The 20,093-nt window shown below is 37.3% G+C and overlaps 1 protein-coding gene across 2 annotated transcripts in view; it reads left to right on the top strand.

Annotated features, from left to right (window-relative positions):
* Positions 1–20,093, top strand: part of OTOGL (otogelin-like) — a 101,144-nt gene that overhangs the window by 15,212 nt on the left and 65,839 nt on the right. For both annotated transcript variants that reach the window (XM_015283301.4, XM_046898971.1), the window contains 12 exons: positions 1,691–1,812; positions 4,432–4,637; positions 7,318–7,448; positions 8,047–8,153; positions 10,579–10,685; positions 11,377–11,502; positions 12,133–12,241; positions 12,487–12,533; positions 13,694–13,839; positions 16,096–16,219; positions 17,785–17,962; positions 18,807–18,931. In XM_015283301.4, coding sequence (XP_015138787.2) covers positions 1,691–1,812; positions 4,432–4,637; positions 7,318–7,448; positions 8,047–8,153; positions 10,579–10,685; positions 11,377–11,502; positions 12,133–12,241; positions 12,487–12,533; positions 13,694–13,839; positions 16,096–16,219; positions 17,785–17,962; positions 18,807–18,931 — 1,528 coding nt within the window. The remainder of the gene's footprint in view (positions 1–1,690; positions 1,813–4,431; positions 4,638–7,317; positions 7,449–8,046; positions 8,154–10,578; positions 10,686–11,376; positions 11,503–12,132; positions 12,242–12,486; positions 12,534–13,693; positions 13,840–16,095; positions 16,220–17,784; positions 17,963–18,806; positions 18,932–20,093) is intronic.

Raw genomic sequence — 20,093 nt, forward strand, 5'->3', positions numbered from 1 at the left:
TGGAGGGTAGAAAACCTTACCAAATGCTCACATTATGGTCCTTCTGATTTTAACAGTCCACCTTTCTAGAGAAGAAGAGAACAAAACAATTATTTTGATTTTCCTTGACTGTGTTTCTATCTTAGGCCAGGCTTATACAGAAACCATTTTTTGATGCTAGCAACATTTACTATGTCTTTAATTATGACTTTCTTTATACATGTGAAATCCTTACTGCTTTTACTGACTTGGTTTATTTCACTCAAAGAAACAGTAACTGTTTTTTTTATTTCCAGCATTAAGTGTCAGCCTAGGAAGATTAGTTAGTGTATATGTAAGCACCGTATTTGTTTATCAGTAGATCTTCTCTGAAAAAGTGAGAGTGCTGGTTTCTAATTACAGCTCCTATTACTATGCTGGCGAAATGTTTCACAGTTACTCATCTATTTAGCTTCACAGCGTGTCAAGAAAACTGACAAGACAACTGCCATCCTTCTCCAAGAAAACTGTCACATAAGGTCGTAGTAGTGTTTAACTGGTTAGAGCATATGGATAGTCAGAATAAGTCTGAGCCCACAGTTTTCATGTCCTGAGAGCACACCCTGGCCAGCAAAAGCCGTAATATCTCTTGGGGACAAGGATGTTCCTGCACTGCAGGAGTCATGCTCTGCAATGCTGATGGCTGGGATAGCAGTGGAATCCCAATTGCAAAGGTAGCACCCTTTTTGCCAAACTGTAAAAATAAGGCATGCTGGCATATCATGCCCATTCCTGGGTCTGATAATACTTTTTTTTTTTTTTTTTTTTTGAGATCTACTTTATTGCCATAAAACTGTGGACATGCAAAGATAATAATTGCATGGTTTTCATTTCCATAAGCACACATCTGAGATCTATTTAACACCTTTCTCCAGTAGTGGGCAGTCATGGAAGTCACATACGTACACATATAGCCATGAGGCACATTATTTTGCAAGTCTCTCTCTGGTTGAGTGCCACTTGCTGTGCTCATACTGAGAAGCTGATGTGAGAGTCAAGCCAATACCCTGGCTCATGATCCTATCTGTGTATGATGGGGACAGGCAGATTTCAGAAGAGCTTCCCTGTTTCCACTGATGGTCCTGGAAAACCAATGAAAAACAGGTTTTAACAGTGCACTTAAGTTAGGTGCCTCCAGTAATCTGTGGGAGCATTCTCACATCTCAGCAAATCCTGAGTGGTTCAGTAAGGCATGCTCTAGTTCAGCTGGTGCCAGTCTCGACTGGCAGGGAGAATGCAGGCTTTAGTCTGAGGTTTAGTATCTCATAGTAGTCCCCTCCAGACCTGTAGAAACTCAGTTGTAGAGGTATCTCTGTGTGTATAACAAGCTCCTACACTGGCAGTGATAAGCTAGATTGCTGCAGTGTCTGTCTATGAAGTTCATCTATGTAAAATACCTGAGTATTTCTTGCAGTGTTTAAGCCACTACCTTGTGATACTTTGTGCTGTTAAACAATTGCTCTATTTCTCAGCAGTATTGGTTAGTGCAAACTTCTAGCTTTGCATATTTTTGTAGCTACGACCTTTTTACAATTTAAATATTTATCTCTAAGGCTCTTTGGTGACTAATGTACAGAAAAGTAAATTATCATATGTGTGTTTCTGAAATCTTGCATGAAATTATTGATAGCAAACATTTATTTTAACTGTGCATATATTCTTCCCCTTGAAGGTTCATAACAGTCCTCACTGTCATGGTTCAGTATATTCTTGTCAGAGGTCAATCAGCTTGTTTTTTTCAAACCAAGAAGAAATAACTATTTCAGGACATGAAGTAAGAAAGGAGGGAAACAGGTAAGTGTTTCAATGGTTATTTAAAATGTTTTATTGCAGAAATTATGGAGTTCAAGAAGTCAATGCTTTTTATGTCAAACAGGGAACATAATTTGCTATGTATTTTTACTGATCCCTGGCTGTTCTGAATTGGGACTGACAAGAGTGGGAAGATATGATGGTGTTCGTGTAATACCTGAACGAACATTCACTCCCTACATGACCCTTTTGTTCAACTTCTAAGCTCAGATCTAGGGATTAACCATCCTGACTCTGTACAGATTGCCTCTGTCAGACTGTTTCAGTTCATCTTCGATGCATCCTGATACCATTTTGAACAAGGCAGTCATTATTTATGCTTTGTATGTGTCTATGCTTGATTAAACACATAACCTTATGGACAAGTCTGAATTAACTGAATAAAAAATCTTAAGCCTCCTTTGCCTTGTGAGTACAAGACTATCATAAGTATTTTTTTTGCTGTTTGATAAAGTACAGCAAATTTCAAAGACTTAAGGTATTCTTTTGTGACATGTTAGAAGGTATGTATTTGGATGTAATAATGCTATAGGCATTAGCATCTGAGGCTATAGTTGACTATAGTACTATCAGTCTGTTCATCCCAACAGAAGCACTTTTAGAAGATTAAATCATGCTACAATATTACCGTCCAGTGGTTTTTGGCCAAGGGAAGAGGGTATGTGATGTAGTTACCAAGCCACTCATGATGATATTTGAAAGTCATGGTGGTCACGTGAAGTCTCTGGTGACTAGAAAAAAGGCAGTATAGCACCTATTTTTAAGAAGGGTAGAAAGGATGACCCAGGGAGGTAACAACTGTCATCCTCCCCTCTGTGCTAGCGATTGTCGAGCAGATCCTCCTGGAAGCTGTGCTAAGGCAGATGGAAGAGAGGGAGGTGATATGGCATAACCAGTATGGTTTCACCAAGGGCAGGTTGTGCCTGACCAACCTTGTCATTTTTTATGATGGCATATCTGTGTCAGTGGACAAAGGAAGAGCCAGTGGACTTCAGTACGGCCTTTTACATGGTACCCCATAATGTCCTTCTCTCCAAATACATGGATTTGAAGGGTGGACTGTTCAGTGGACAAGGAACTGGTGGTGAGAGCATGCCCAGAGAGTAATGGTCAATGGCTCAATGTCCAGATGGAGAATAATAATGAGAGGTATCTCTCAGAAATCTGTACTAGGACTGGTGCTCTTTAACATCTTGATGCATGACATTGTCAGTGGGATCGAGCATACTCTCAGCAATACTATGGATGATACCAAGCTGTGTGGTGCAGTCAACATGCCCGAGAGATGGGATGACATTCAGAGAGACCTAGACAGGCTTGAGCAGTGGGTCCAGGTGAACCTCATGAGGTTCAACAAATCCAAATGCAACATCTTGCACCTGGATTGTGGCAACCCCCACTATCACTGCAAGCTGGGGGCTGTAAGGATAGAGCACAGCTCAGCCAAAAGGGGTGTGGTGATACTGGTGGATGGCAAGCTAGACATGAGCCAGTGATGTGCCCTTGCAGCCCAGAAACCCATATCCTGGGCTGCATCAAAAGAAGTGTGGCCAGCAGGGCAAGGGAGGTGATCCTGCCCCTCTACTCTGTGTTAATCACTCCTCACCTGGAGTACTGCATCCAGATGTGGAGTCCTCAGTACAGGAAAGATGTGGACCTGTCAGAGTGTGTTCAGAGGAGGGACACAAAAATGATCCAAGGGATGGAACACTTCCCCTCTGAGGACAGTCTGAGAGAGATGGGGCTGCTCAGCCTGGAGAAGAAAAGGCTCTGGGGAGACCTGAGAGCAGCCTTTCAGTATCTAAAAGGGGTCTATAAGAAGGAAGAGGACAGACTCTTTAGCACAGTCTGTTGTGATAGAATATGGGGAAATGGTTTCAAATCCGAAGAGGGGAGATTTAGATTGAATGTAAGGAAAAAGTTTTCTATAGTAATGGTAGTGAGGCACTGGAACAGGGTTGTCCTTGGAGGTGATGGAAGCCCCCTCCTTGGAAACATTCATGGTCAGGCTGGATGGGGCTCTGAGCAAACTAATCTACCTATGGATGTCCCTGTTCATTGCAGAGGAGTTGGACTAGGTGACCTCTAGGGGTTCCTCCCAACTAAAAAATTATATGATTCTATGATATACAATTTTGTTCAAGAGCATCTTCTGTACTGTAAAATCCTCTATTTGCATTTAGCTAACCTGATGATCAATCCTGTGCCCAGGACTGCTGGTGCTGACCATACCAGGAGCACTGACAGTAATGTCACAGAGCTGCTTATGCAAAACAGGATGTTAATGAAGTCACATATTCCTCTGTGTGCCTGTGCTGAACTTTGAAAATGAAGATGTATTATTCTTTCAGACTTATCTTTGAAACAACTGATACTTGTATACAACAAAAAAGCATTCACTTGTAATGATCAATACAGACAAGCAAATAAGAATAGATAACAAAGAATAGATAGTAAAAACATGACAAAGAACTGAAGTGATTGTATAAACCTGGGAAAAAAAGGGTGTAGAGAGTTAGACAATGATGTTTTCTGTGTATTTTTTCTACTACTAACCTTGTCTAATCTGTGATCTTTGAAGTAAGCTGTTTATTTTTTCAGATTAATGTTGCCACAGACAGTTGGAAATGTTTTCTTTGAGAGATTGGCTGACTATATTCTGGTGAAAACTACCTTTGGTTTTTCTCTTGCTTGGGATGGAAACTCTGGTATTTATATTAAGCTGACAGAAGATCATCACGGAAAACCTTGTGGCCTCTGTGGAAATTTTAATGGTGATAAATATGATGACCTGATACTGCAAAATAGTAAGTAAATAGCTAGGAAATACACTCTTACCTTGTGTAAGCAGCTCCATGTTCACTTATAATCTACTATGGAGGAAAAGACAGAGTCCTTATTTCAATAGAAAATAGAATATGTGCTCTATTCTTCATTGCCAGTCAAGATGTTTAGGGAAAAAAATCCCAATTGAAGAAACTATTTATATGTGTGCTTAAGCCTTTTCTTGCTCAGCAAAGTACTTGGTGTATGTTTATCTTAGCTGATGGAAGTGCCTTGAAATAATAAATAAATAAGCAAATGCTTGCGGTTTCCTCTATGTTTAAGAATGGAGGAAAGAGTGAAAAGCCAAAATATTAATATTTGGAAAAAACACCGTGTTGAGTCATTGGTTTACATTGCCATCATAAAAATATGAGCTGAAATATTTACATTTAAAAGCACTTTCCAGAAAGTTCCTCATATCTCTCTGTTGGTATGTTGCATTAAGGGCCTCCTAAAACCCTGTATGGTGAGTTGCCCAATGCTGCCTCATGTGAGGAAGAAGTGACTTACTAAATTGGTAGAATATTCTGTAATCTTTGTAGCTATATAGTTGTACTCTCTAGAAACTTTTGACCTACTCATAACCAATGTGAAGAAAGAGCAAACATAGGAATTTAGTCTGATAAAAAATAAAGATAGAACTGTTTTACCATTGATTGCTGAGAGAATCCAATCCCATGACCCTACAGTTTAAGTCACAAAGGTTATCTCACTGTAACTTTTTTTCCCTGCTCTGTTTTGCTCTATGCATTACGGTTGATAGGCAGGAGGTGTTTGACATTTTGAGTGATGGAAGAAGCAGCCCACATTTCTTTGCACTGTGTTTAAAAATCTGCCAAATATTGATTTCTAGTATTTCTTCTATCATGAAAGAAGTGCATTCACTGTTTCATACCTTAACTGCTGCACGCCACAGTTTAGTATGTTTTATAACTAGTTAAAAAATGATGAAAAATGGAATTCAGAAGAGATAATGAACTCACACAAATTCTTTAAAAGTAATTATCTCAACATTTTTAAATGTGTTCTCAGTTATAAAAGACTTCAAGTATGACAGCTCTTTCTTCAATTTCAGAGCTACATGTTTTTTCCATTGTCATTTCTTCTGGTACTTCTCTTTGTCAGAAATGACAGTATTATTGCAGTGTACAATCCAGAGCACTGTGAATTACTTCTACCTTGTACCAGTTGTATGGTAACCTTGGTACCTTGGCTCTGTGCAAATACAATGCAAGATGTTCTGCTATCTTCACATGAATAGACTACTAAATTAAAATTGCTTCTAAGCTGCAACTTTTTTCTAAATGTTTCAGTTTCTAGGATCATTCGGGATGATGATTTGTCTCCCCTGACCATACTATCCCAACAGTAGTGTAAAGGAAGTTCTTACATCTATCCAGAATCCTGCAGAGTCTGAATGCCCTGTGTTTGCATTGGCTTACATAATGAAGCTGCGGAGTCTCAATTTCAAAGCATAGTTTAAAAAATCAACTCCTTTTCTGTTTCCTTAATCTTCATCTTTCATGGCATCTTTATATTGCTTTAATACATGGGACTGTATCTGTGCATAAAACCATTTTAAGGACAGTGATTTTGTATAGTGGGATTTTTTTTAAGACTTAGAATGTTTTTTTTCAAGCCATGTCAAAATGAAAATAAAATCTCTTTAATGTTTCTTCAGAACCAGGTTTGTATCAACAGGTTTACTTCTAGATAAAAAACAGCCTTTTAAGATTGGGAAGGGTTTTCAGAACTCTTCTGTCAGAAAAGGAGAAAATTTTTAACTCTCCCTGGCTGTTAAGTAAACTAGATTGGTTTAGCTTTGTTTATTTGTGGAGATCCAAGTTGAATATCTGATTATTGTGTTTTGGGAGTTTCCACATTCCAGAGTGTCAAACTGTGCACATCTTGTGCTGAAAGAAGTTGAATTAAGTTTTGAATAATACTGTTCTATGAAAAAAAAAAAAGCAACTAACTTCATTCCAGTATTCTATCTCCTAAACATACATAGATAACAATTACATAGATATTAATTATTATTCATCAAAGCAGAGGCAGTAAACTCTCTCTAGCACACTTAAGAACATAGAGAAAATGTAATACATAGTTCTTGCTGCAAAAATATGGGAATTTTGGGTTTGTTCTTTTACTGCAACCTTTTTCATGTTCTTATGTCTCTGTTGCCATGACTTCCAATCATGCATCTCATTTATTCATTCTCCCATCCCCATGCTGTTAGGAGAATTGGGCAAGTATTGTGTTCATCATAGGGGTTTTCTGCAGAAGGGGAAAGAGTGAGATAACAGTGCTAAGTGACCACTGTGAAATGTGATGAAAGTCTTAAAGTGTTTTAAAAAAATGTAATTTTTCTTAAGCATTCAGTCTGTTACAGTAGTTCTTATTTGTATATTTGTTATAAAAGTGTCATTAATTGTATTTTAAAAGAATATTTGCCTCGTACATATATATAAGTTTTCATCTAAATGTGGTATAATATATTGCCTAATGTTAAAAAGGAAAACTCAACTTTTTTTAAACTCTACCTACTCTATACATATCTGTATCTGAAGTAACAAATGTATTTAAAAACATTCAGAAATTTCCAAGACATCTTTTGAGCTTGTGCTGATAGTCTTTCTTCTGGGTGCTCTTATCACACAGGAGGTGAATATACAGAAGACATTGCTGAATTTGCAAATAGCTGGGCTGTGCAAATCTCAGATGATGCAGCTTGTGTACCTACTGCCTTAGATTTTTCCAGTCCTTGCTCAGCTAATGCAGAATCCACTGAGGTAAATTAATCATGTAGTAATTATTATTATTGTTATTATTCTTTTAAATCTTCCCTGCCTAGTGATGGTACAAGAATCTAGTAATATAGACCGTATAGAAAAAAATACCTCAACTGTATTGAGGCTTTGAGAAGATTCAGGTCAGGGCTTTTGCTAGAGAATGTCTGAAGATCTTCGGTTAGCTTAAAAGTACAAACACTCCAATAGGATGTGCCAAGTGGTAAAGGTCTGCTGGCAGAGCTCTTCGTTGCTGCATCACTCAGTTTCCAGTTCTGGCATCTTACAGCTCATTATGTTGGAAATTATGAAATATTGCAGAAGTACTGAGCTCAGCTCCTGGATTAACATGAAATACTTGGTCATTTTGCAGTCTGCCATGCCGGGTAGTTTAGGAGCAGTATGTGATCAAGCTTCTGTAGTTAAAGAGGAGAAATTTTAGGAAGATAAGTAGAGGACACATAATAAATGGAGACTTGAGATTCTCAAGCTTTAATGGGAGCATGAAGGACCCTAGATTAGATCAACAAAGCTAAAAATAATTATGCTTGTTCAGAAAGTATTTTCTAACTATTGTTTACTGATTTTCCTTAATGTGCAGGATATATTCTTCAAGTGCCAGATATTCCTACAATTTCCTTTTCTCAGCTGTCATGAGAGCATAGATCCATATTCTTATATTTCTAGCTGTATGAATGATCTTTGCAGGTAAGAATGGAGTTCTTGTTTACTTATTTTGATGCATGAAATGAATGCTTACTTTTCTGAGGCAAGAACTGAGCAGTACTGAGTGAAGCTAGTAGGAACTAAACAAGTTCAAAATGGTAGAGATGGTGTTTCTCTCAGTGGGTGCTTTACTGTGGAACTAGAGGACACATAACCTGTGTCTCAGCTAAGAGACAATTTGATTGCTAGATATTTACATGAATTCAAGGAAAGACTAGATAAACATGTGGGAGAGAAAATCACTAATGACAAAATAGAGTTGCTAAGCACATACACAAAATACCTACATCTGGAAGCTCTGAGTTAAACATAAACGAAGATTAGTACAATACTAGGAGGAAATATCAGTGATACTGGAGGAGTAGAAACATTTCCTCGACAGAGTCAGACTGTTTTTCAGCTAAAAAATATAGCAGAGCAAGCATCATCATTCAAACATATAGATTTTTTTCAAAACTCTTTTATTTATATAAATTCAGAGATGTCAAAAGAAATTAACCTCTCACTGGTTTTGGTGGGAGTTGCACATCCTCAGTTGCTGGTGTTATATGTAAACCAGTATTTTTCCCTTAGCCCCAGATTCTTATTTGTTTGTCAGTCATTCACAGTAAACAGATGCTTCAGAGAGCAATTGAACAGAAAACTAAGCAATGTATTGTTTCCTTTTTAAAAAGGTCTTATGACTAAGAAGCAATTATCATAAATAACAGGAGTTGTGCCAGGTACTATTATAACCTTCTCGGATTATCATCAATTTAATCAAAAGCACACAAAAAGGTTCAGAAGACTAAAAGCAAGAATCACTCAGTAGCATCCATTACAACTTGTTAGTTCATTTTTAATGAATTTTGAGTTTTCTGTTTTGCCATCAAGCGAATATGGAAGAATTTGAGTTTGTAAGCAAGTTCTCTAAGTGTTTCTTCTGCAGTTGATGCTCTGTACATTAATTCTGCTAAGAGAAGAGCTGAGCTGCCTCTGCATAGTCTTAACGTAACTCAGGAACGGATTGTGCCTTTTCCTCAGTCAAAAAAAGAATAATAAAAAGCAAATGTTAAGATGTGATATTTAATTCATGTCATGGTGTTAAGGACTAAAAGAAGTATAATGAGAAGCAAATTTTCAAGTGTGATACTGAGCCAGTATTACAGCATTAAGGAGGTTTTAATTTTTGTTGAAATGCATGTGTGTGCTGAATGTGAATTGTGTGAATGTTAAAAACCTCGAAGGAAGTTTCTGTGTCTGAGAACCTAATTAATTTGGGCTTATTTTGCTTATAAGAGGTCTCTTCTTGTGGCTTAGTGTCAGTTTATAAAGGGGGCCATTTTATATGCCAAGTATTCTTTCTATTAAGACCCATTTAATTGGATTAGATAAAGAGAATTGGGAGAAACTCTGATCACTGTAACAAAGAATATAGTGGTGTTTGATTTGGTAACAGATGTGTTGAAAGCAGAATACAAATACAATTTAATATGTTCTCAAGACCACTAATTTTGGAAGCTTGATCTTTTGTGCTGAAAGACAAACTCAGCTGATCTGCCCTGGTCATGCTTATAATAGAAATGTCTTATTATGACTATATCGTTTTGGCATCAAGTCCTTCATGAAGAGTGATACGAGTTGTTGGGTTTTCACAGTAAAAAACTGGTAGTATTTTGCCTTATGTAACTTGCATCTGGATAAAATCTGAGGTTACCTAAATACTGATGAATATCTCTTTACTTGACTCTGGCAGAAATGCATTATCCAGTTTCTTCTGTATAGATTAATGTAGAGATAATGGCTTTGCCCAAGATTGCACTGTAACTCTCTGAACTTGTCTACAGTATTTGATAGATAATGCTTCTGATGCCAAGCAACAAGATCAGAAGTCTACCAACAGGGTTCTCCTCAACTAAATTCGAGGACTGAGTTTGAATTAGAAACTTGAACTTGATAAGGGACATTTGGTCCAAGTATCAGTGTAGGTGAGAGTTTCCATACCAGGCAGGAAGGAGAGAGTGAAGACATAGATCTTGTTATTATCATAGAATCATAGAATGGTTTGGGTTGCAAAAGACCTTTAAAATCATGTAGTTGCAACCTCCTGGCAGGGGCACCTCCTACTAGATCATGTTGCTCAAAGGCCCATGCAGCCTGGCCTTGAACACCTCCGGCGTGGGAGCATCCACAACCTCTCTGGGCAATTGTTCAACTGCATTCTTGACCTGTAATATTGAACTACATTGTTGCCTTTCTGGGCAATTGTTGAACTGTCCGCTGTCTTCATGACAAGGTTAAGTTTTTCTTTCACCATCCCCTAGGACAGCAGCGTCAGCTGAGTGACATATTCTGAGCAGTCTCCTGTGGCATTGATTTGTAGGTGGGATTTATGTTTTGTGATTACTCCCTTGTTTTATCATTTCAGGGTGGATGATGATGAAACATACTGCAGAGCAGTGACAGAGTATGCTAGAGCATGCTCCCATGCTGGGTCCCCTGTGCGAGACTGGAGGGATGATTTTCCTGCTTGTAGTAAGACTCTTTATTAAAGCATACTGTGTAACCTTTGAAACACCACCAGATATCCTTTTCAAATAATTCCATCTTAACAACATTTGTCGCTATAGGACTCAAACCTTATACTGAAGTAGATCAGCCAGCTTCCTTATTGACAGAGAACAAAGAAGTCAATTACTTGCTTGAGGACTATTTTAATTCCATTGCGATTTCGTGTAGATACATACAAAATTCATGTTTGTGCAGATTACTTGAAACTTCATGTATGTTGATCATACTCCATAAGGAAGAGAAAACATCTATGGAGATCTGATGTCATCACTGTCTCCAGCTGACCTTTCAGCCTCTACCAGCTTTATAACAGAATCAATAAAGGGAATGCGGCTCCTTCTCGTCATCGCTGCTGCCTATCAATTGTGGTTCAGTCACATGCACAGAACTTTGAACTAATTGAGATATGATCACGTTCCCCTGTTACAGGAGTTATAACTTGTAGTGGAGAGGTGATAGAAAAATTTGATAAACAGACTTAAATACTGATGAGAGATTCACTGCAGTTCATCAGTTATAGCCTCTCCAAACAATCCATTGTACCTAATCTGGGTAATCACTTACACCAGAAGTGTTGCACAACTATTTATTCAGTGAGATGAGACTTCTCCAGTATGGAAAAAGAAATTGCAATTGTGATGTGCTCTTTTTCTAGCTGAGAAGTGTGAAGACAGCTTTGTACACCGTGATTGTATCAGTTGTTGTCCACCAACTTGCACCTTTGAAAAAGATTGTCTTGGCAGTAACCTACACTGCTTAGATGGATGTTACTGTCCAGATGGTAAGTAGTGTTAATTTTATGTGAAAAATATTTGTAAAGTTAATATCCAGCATTGTAATAAAGTTGTCTAAATAAACTGTGCTTAAAGATAAAAGCCAGAAAATATGAATAGTTTAGTTGTTTCATTTTTGCTATTCTGTGATTCTGCCTTTTATTGTGTTTTAAATATTTACGGACAATATTATGGCATAGAATAAAATATCAGTTAAAATGTAGAGCCATCACTAATGCTGTCTACAATGAGGCATAGCAGAGGTTTAATCAACTTTATTAGAATTATTCCTGAAGCAAATGAGGTTTTGTTTGAACAGAATGTATCATATACTCTGTTCAAGAAAACTTCCTGCGATCTGTACTAAATGAAAATTAGGGACTGATCAATGAACAGTCTGATTATGGAAGGGCTAGATATTGTATGATATCAAAACCTTTTTGATTTTGGGTCTGTAGAGTTTTACATACTTTACACAAACACTTTTCATAAAGCAGCCTTTCAGAATGAAAACTGCTGGTCCCCAATCACCTTCTGACAGATTTGAATGTTTGAGTAAGATGGGGCAACAACAGGAATACTGAGCCTATTAACTTTTTTTTTTTTTTTATCTCATGTGTTAACTTCCCCCCCAATAGGTCTCATTATGGAAAATGGAACTTGTATCTCCGTGTCAAATTGTCCTTGTATTTATCATGGAACTGCCTTCCCCGTAGGCTCAAAAATTGAACAAGAGTGTAGTAATTGGTATGTGAAAGCCTCATGTATGTGTTTCCTCTATCTGTGACAGTTTCCTATAGTTAGTTTAACATCATAGTCATGCTCAAATTTCAAAAAATAGTATTTATGCTTTATGGTCTGGGCTTTGTGTATCACCAAAATACACAGTTCTACAGAAACAGTGAATTCAAGATCTATTACTTATTTCATAGCTTCTATTTTGACAAATGTTGGAACACTGAATTTCTGTTTTTTGTGATTTTTCTTTTTAGTGTTTGTATTGGTGGCATTTGGAACTGTACTGATCATGATTGTCCAGGTATCTGTATTTCATGATTTCTTTTCTCTCCTCAGTAAACACAAGGGATAAACTTTTCCAAAGACAACAGACTCAAATGTAATCCAAGCATTTGGGATGCTATTTTAAGAAGAAAGATTTAGCACACGAATGTCCAGTAGCAGTGGGACAGCTGAGGAAAAACTGTTAACTGCCTGATTGTACTTGCCTTACTTTTTCCTATTTGTTTTCCTAACGCAGTGTATTACATTCACACATTTTATTCTACCTTCTACTTATACTCTATGTGTTTTGGGACATGTATCTAATTCCACAAACAGCTGCTGCACTGTCTGTGCAGTGGGCCATGGATAAGATTCTCCTCACTTCTAGATGCAGCTATAATGCAGAGAATAAGAAGAGCATCATTCTGTTCCTCAGAGTGCTCCGTTTTCACCCTTGTAACAATAGTTCATGTCTGGATCTTTCTATTTAAAGATTACACATCTCTGTAATGAGTTACTGAGACAAACATAAATCATCAGGTAGTGAAACCTCCTTGACAGTTCTGTACCTTAAAAAAAATCGTACCATGAAACTTGTGAAAGAGAATTTATATGGAGTTGCAGCCAAAAGGAATCTAGCTTACGTGCTCTGGTGTGACCTGACAAACTGAACCAAAATGCAGTAAGTGGAGATCTGCTGGAGACTTACTTCAACAGTGGTCTCCTGATCAGAACTGAAACAAGAATGTAGAGGCACCCTGAGGACAGACAATGGGTATCTGCTTACCTGGAATTTGGGACAACCCACATGTTCAAGCCTGCAGCAACAAGCAGTACCATAGTACCAGGAAGGAGAAAGAAGCTGGCTCTCTCTTTCACACCTAGCCATGCCAAAAAATTATGAGGAAGATAACAGGAAGCTTCAGAGCTGTAACACAGAGAAAGCTTTTCCGTTTATTCTAGGGAATCAGTGACTCAGCCTAGATAGTATCAAAGCTACACATGCGTGTGTGCAAAATGAGATGGCATACAATGGAAAGATGTGTATATAACGTATTTCAATTTCAAATGCTATAACAGTTAAAAAAAAATTAATGCTCTAAGGGGAGAATTATTATTTTTTGTTGTATTATATTTCTCATTTACAGAACAACAATACATTAAGTGAACATTCGTATTTAACTTTTTTCTCTCAAGCTGAGTGCTCCGTCACAGGTAACTCCCATTTCACAACATTTGATGGGCGTCATTTTACTTTTCTTGGGATTTGCCAGTACATTTTAGTAAAAGGCACCGGAAAGAACAAATTCACAGTCACTTTACAGAAAACACCTTGTGGACACGTAAGTCATGCTTTCATTGAACATCCATTACAAAAGTATATATGCATTTCAGATATTTTTGCATAGGTAGATTATCAGGTTATGTTAACAGAAGAATATTGTGAATTGAAACCTTGTGACAGGTTTTTTTTTTAAAGTGGTTGTATTGCTGTTTTATTGTCCTTTATAAAATCTGTTGCAACCTTAGAAGAATTAAGTCTAAAGAGTTATTCATCTCTGCGTATTAAATGAGATTCATCTCTGCGTATTAAATGAGTACATAAATATATCTACAGTCATACAATTATAGAATCATTAAGGTTGGAAACTGTCAAGCCATCACCACCAGGTCCTAAGTGCCTCATGTACATGTTTCTTGAACACATCTAGAGACAGTGAGTTCATCAGTCCCTAGGCAGCCTGTTCCAGTGTTTGACTACTCTTTCTGAGAAGAAACTTTTCTTAATATCCAACCCGAACCTCCTCTGATGCAACTTTAGACCGCTACCTTTTGTTCCTTTTTTTGTTGTTTCTGTCACTAGTAACCTCGGAGAAGAGACCAACCTCCAGCCTCCTTTCAGATGGCTGTAGAGAGCACTACAGTCTCCCCTGAGCCTCCTCCAGACAAAATAATCCCAGTTCCCTCAGCCACTCCTCATAAGAACTTGTGCTCCAGACCCTTCACCAACTTCATTATCCATCTTAGACCTCAATGTCTTTCTTGTAGTGAGGGGCTCGAAACTAAACATAGTATTTGAGGTGCAGCTTCACCAGTGAATCTCTCTCTTCATACATGGGGACAATCCATAGATTTCCCCAGTCCTGCTGGCTACACTAGTTCTGATACAAGCCACAGTGACATCAGCCTTCTTGGACACATGGGCACACTGCTGGCTCTTGTTCAGCCAGCTGTTGACCATGACACCCAGATCTTTTTCCACTGTACAGTTTTCCAGCTGCTCTGCCCCAAGCCTGTAGCATTCCATGGGCTTACTGTGATTGAAGTGTGGGACCAAGTGCTTGGTCTTGTTGGACATCATACAATTGGCCTCAGTCCGTTGATCCAGCCCATACAAATTCCTCTGTAGGGCCTTCATACCCTCAATTAGATCAACACTTCCTTCCAGTTTGGTGTCATCTGCGAACTTACTAAGGGGATGAAGGAATCCCTTCATCCAGATTATTAATAAAAACATGGTACTGTATGCAGGTGTCTCAAGCTTTAGAAAAGCTTTTGGTGGCAGCACTGGACAGACTTAATACACAAGCAAGAGATTTTTTCATAGTTTTAGATGTGTATTTGTTATGTTCTAGCATATTTAATTTGTTGTAACAATGCCTTTTAGAAAATTTTTAAGGAGGCTAACAACCATGCATATTTGTTTGAAAGTATTTTGGCAAGTATTCAATAACAGGTGTTATGAATAGAGGTGTTTATTAAAAGTGCTTCCATGCAGGACTTATAATGTTTTTAGGTAACTAGGCTGTGAGAATGGGCTCAGACTGTGCCTCACAGCAGTCCATGTGTTGGTACCTCTGTACCCCTGCTTTTCTTTATGTCTCTTCTTCCTCATAGGTGATGAGACTCGTATTTTTTGCATTTCAGATAACCTCAAGAATGATAGAGTTGGTTTTGTAGTCACTGAGAGACAGTGATGCTGCTAGAAGTGACCTCTAGTTACAGCTCTAGGCACTTTGAAAAGTTTCCGTGTAAAAACACAGAGACCCAGAAGAATTTAAGATGCTTGACATCAGTTGGTTATGTTTCAGCTCTTGTCCTTTATCTAGGTTCATAGATTTTGCCTGGACAGAACTTTAAAATGATGGATGTTTGTTTTCATGTCACCTTTTTTTGATAGTCACAGGTTTACAAATCATTGTAGAGTATTTCTGGATAAATTATATTCTTTTGTCTGCAGTCAGAGATGAACTACGTTTCAAGTGTGCAATAGTTCCTTTCTACTTTATTGCTACATTTGGGCTCTGACTTTGGGAACCCAGTATCAATACTTGGAGATTTCTACCTGCTTACTACTAGACTGCTGTAATAGCTAAAATGAATTCACCTTGCTTCTATATTCATAAGCAGTATTTTTCTTTTTTATATTTAATTTTGGATACTCAGTTTAATGTTTTGAGTAGTGGTTTACGCTTGATTTACCTGATGACAGCATTTCCTTTCTATACAACTGTTTTCTTTCCTATTTGTTTGCTTTTGCTTTCCATGCTACTATTGTCTTTGTGATCTTTCTTATGGTGAAATTTCTTTCTGCTTAGAACTTTGACCATGCCTGCATTGAGTCTATAACACTAGTTCTTGAAGATGATGTGAGCAAACAAGTAACTCTCACAAGATACGGTCAAGTCCAAACCGGTCCTAACCAAGGTTTAAACATTAATGGTAAGAAAATACATGGAGTAGAGTCTTAGTAGGGTTTGCCTTTCTTTTTTTTATATGCTCCAAAGCATTTTAATTATATCTGTCTTGTGAAATTATTATTTCAGCTGGTGAAAGAGTCCCTTATTACACTTTTCTTTCTTTGCATTTCTTATCTTGCTAAGTACTTAGGAATTCCACTCATCTGTTTTTCCTCTATTTAGGGGTGAGGAAGGAAGAAAAAACAGAGGTGAAGAGGTTGAAAAACATCTTGATATTGATGTTAAGATCAAACTTAACTGATGCTTTTTGTAATAAATGACATGGAATAGAATCCACGCGGTCAAAGGGTCTATGCCACTTTCAGTGTTGACTTATGATTTCAGGAAGGTTACTTCCAATTTTTATAAGGCTAATAAGAAATATACCTTGAAAGGAAGCTACAAAATCAAGCACTGAAGGTGGAAATGGTATAGCAGTATCTCATCTCTCTCTAGTGATTATTGAAATAGATTCTCACAGGATTTTTAGTCTTTTCTGTAATAGAAAAGTACTATTTCACTGTTCCTTTATGAGACCGTGGCAATCTGGAGCTTAGGGAACCCCGAGTTTGTGACTGCAGCTAGTTTCTTTCTTCATTGGATCTTTCTAGACATAGTTTTGCTTTTGGTATTCACAGCTTCCTAAAGCAGAGTTTCACAGCTCAGTTTTGCTTTTGGTTATATTGAAAGTTCTGCTTCATACTTCTTCTGGTAATTTCATTTTATATCTTTTGAATCAGTCCCTATTGATATCGTCTCTTCAGAGTCTACAACTAATATAATATGTGACAAATATTTTGGTGTTGTGTTCTTGATAATGGGTTTATCTGTTACGCCTTATCAGGTTATAATGTTTTGAAGCTCACATGAGCATTTTATCTTCACTGTTTGTGTGTCTGTATGTGCGTAGGGGTTGAGAGTGAAGACAGACCTGATTAAAGTCTGCAGCTGCAAGTAGACCAACAATGTGTAGCAAAAGAATGCTGTGACTGTGAAATTTCCGTTTCCTTTCATCGTGTATTTGTTGGGAAGGAAAGCTGGGAATTAGTGAGAGCCTTAGTTCACATACAATCTAGGGAGGGAGATATACTGATGTCATATTGATAGCAGTAAGAGAGAACCTTCTATCTGAAGATTGCAATGAACTTTACAGACATCTGTTTATTAATCTTTTAACATCACTGGTGGCTAAGAAACAAGTTGTATCTTATTGTGTCTTCTCATTGCTAGAGGCACACTGTTGCGTGTGTTATTTTTTTGTAAAATGGAAAGAGAAAAAATGTAAGTGGCCTCTGGATAACTCACAGGTACAGAATTGTGAGACTTGTTTTTTGTTGACAGTAGTTGCAATACCTGATTTGTGTTGGTAATGAAAAAGATCTGTGGTCTTATAATCTTAGATGGAAAGTGTGTGTGGTAATTTGGCTACAGGTGAGGCTGTGCACAATTTGTCATTTTATTTTTGAGTTTTCAAAATCTGTTTAATTTAAGGGATAAATTGATAGAATCTGGGAGTTTCAATGACTGCTTTTCTTTTGCTATTTGCAGGAGCTATTGAAATTCAGAATATATCTTCTTTGTTTGTTCAACTGAAAACTACTTTTGGTTTGAAGATACTGTTTGCAAAAGATGGAGAGAGAATCTATGTTCAAGTTGACATCAACTGGAAGAGAAGAACGTTGGGACTATGTGGAACTTACAATGGGAATTTAAGAGATGATTTTCTGTAAGCTGCATACAGTATATTTAAACTGTGTTTAATAACAAGTGAAAAGTCTGTTTAACCTGATATTTTCATTTCATCAGTTTGTTCATTATTAAACTAATCAATATAGAATCTCTTAGTTAAAAGCTTTACCCACTTAAATGTGAAACTCCTAAGTTCTGATGAGTCATTCTAAGACATTCCAAAAAAATAATGTATTGACTATGGGATCACAGTATTCTTCGAATGCACCCTTTTTCCTCCCTCGTGCAATCAGAGCAAATAAATGAGCACTGAAAAAGGAATGGATGAGAATGGTAGTAACATCCTTTCCTAATTGAGTTAGTGGAAAAATGTAATTCTTGAACACAGGAATAGTTTAATTAGAAGGGTACACTTTCCTTGTTCTTTGGCTTCATTTCCTCCAAAGTTCTTCAAGGTATTATATCATGAAACTTTTCTAGCAATAATAAATAATTTTTAAATGTTTAGTGAAAAATAGCATCAAACTGTAAACAGACCCCTTCTAGAATACTAAAATAAGCTAACACATCAAATTTTTACAGTCCACTGAACAAAGGCCAAATTGTTCTCTCATAATGCCTCCTCAAACTGATTTTGTTAATTGCATTAAGTGTAAGGGATCACAGACTTTGAGTGTTAAGAGTATTTTTACATGAATAAAATATTGAGGAAAAAGCTTCACATGCCTTCTGTACTTTTGTATCTCACAGACAGAATTATTGTGACATGTTGAGTTTTCAGTTTATTTATGCATCTAAGGCTCTTTGATTTACCTGTGTCCTCACATGTGTAGTCCATATGGTCAGCAGGATGTTTTCAGTGTTGATATTTTCCTTTTCAGTTCTCCAGCAGGGATGATAGAAGGGACACCGCAACTTCATGCCAATGCATGGAAGGTTTCCTCAGCTTGTTCTGTGCCTATCAATGTTCCTGTAGTCGATCCCTGCAACATTAATCAGCAAAATAGTATGTTTTCATATGGAATTATTTGCATAATTTTCTTATGGGATTTTTTTTTCTCTGTGAATTAGTTTCTCTAGTACTAGTCATTAATTAATATATGCTTGTATTTTAACTTTAGATTTATATGCATGCTCTTTATTTTCTTCTTATATCTTAGTAAAGACAATTTTGTTCCCAGTCATTCGGTGTAGAAACTAAAATAATTTAGGTGAACATTTAATGCTTTGCATGATGGCCTCAAGTCTTACATTTTGCTGTTGAGAATATGTAAAGAATGTTAAGCAGAACACTGTAGTCTTGCAAATTCTTCCAGCTAAGAGGACTGAATACTATTTTTGCTGCATATATCCTGACTGACAAAGAAAGTACATGGGACAAAGTCTCTCCTAGCCAGTGTTCAGATCAAAAGTCCTGTCTCTGTCTTCTCTGTGATTATCTAAACTTTATTTTAATGCTTCTTTGTCCACCATCTATGCTCTTACACATAAACCAAGGCGAACAATAAGATCTGCAGATTCGTTCAAATTCTTCACTAAGGTTTTTTTTTTGTTGTTTTGGCTTGTTGACATGCCCAAGTTTTGTTTTCAACTTTCACTGTCTCCCTTTCTCTGCATTGCTATTCTTTTCAGTTAATGAAGACAATGAGCAGAGATTGGTTGCCAATTCTGGCAGAATTTTAATGTTTCAGAAATAAGGATGTGGGATTTGGCCATGCTTAGAGCCTGTGAGAGTGAGCCCAGAATAACTGTAAACCTTTAAGAATCTGGCCCATTATAAGGCTTTTTTTGTCTTCAGCATTGGCTATCTTCTAAAGCAGTACATCTCAGCCAAGTCAGCTCTCTCCAAGATACTTCATGACTTTCCTTCAGATTTGTGTTTCCTCAGTGATGATGGAGTTTGACATATATGTAAGCTGCTTAGAGCAGGAGAATAAGCTAGATGGCCTTCTGGGGTCTCTTCTACCCTTCATTTTCCTGTGATTCTTGAAAAAACATTCCTTGGCTATGTGGTGCTGTTGCATGGTACCACCTGCGCTGAGCCAGAACAATCAAGATTTCAGGCCTGTTGTGATCTGAACCTCACGAAACTAGAAAATAAATCTTTGTTTTTTCACTTATTTTGTCAGGCTATTTTTCAATCAAGTCATGTTTACTCCTTGGATCTT

This window comes from Gallus gallus, chromosome 1, assembly GCF_016699485.2.
Source record: "Gallus gallus isolate bGalGal1 chromosome 1, bGalGal1.mat.broiler.GRCg7b, whole genome shotgun sequence".
NCBI lineage: Eukaryota > Metazoa > Chordata > Aves > Galliformes > Phasianidae > Gallus > Gallus gallus.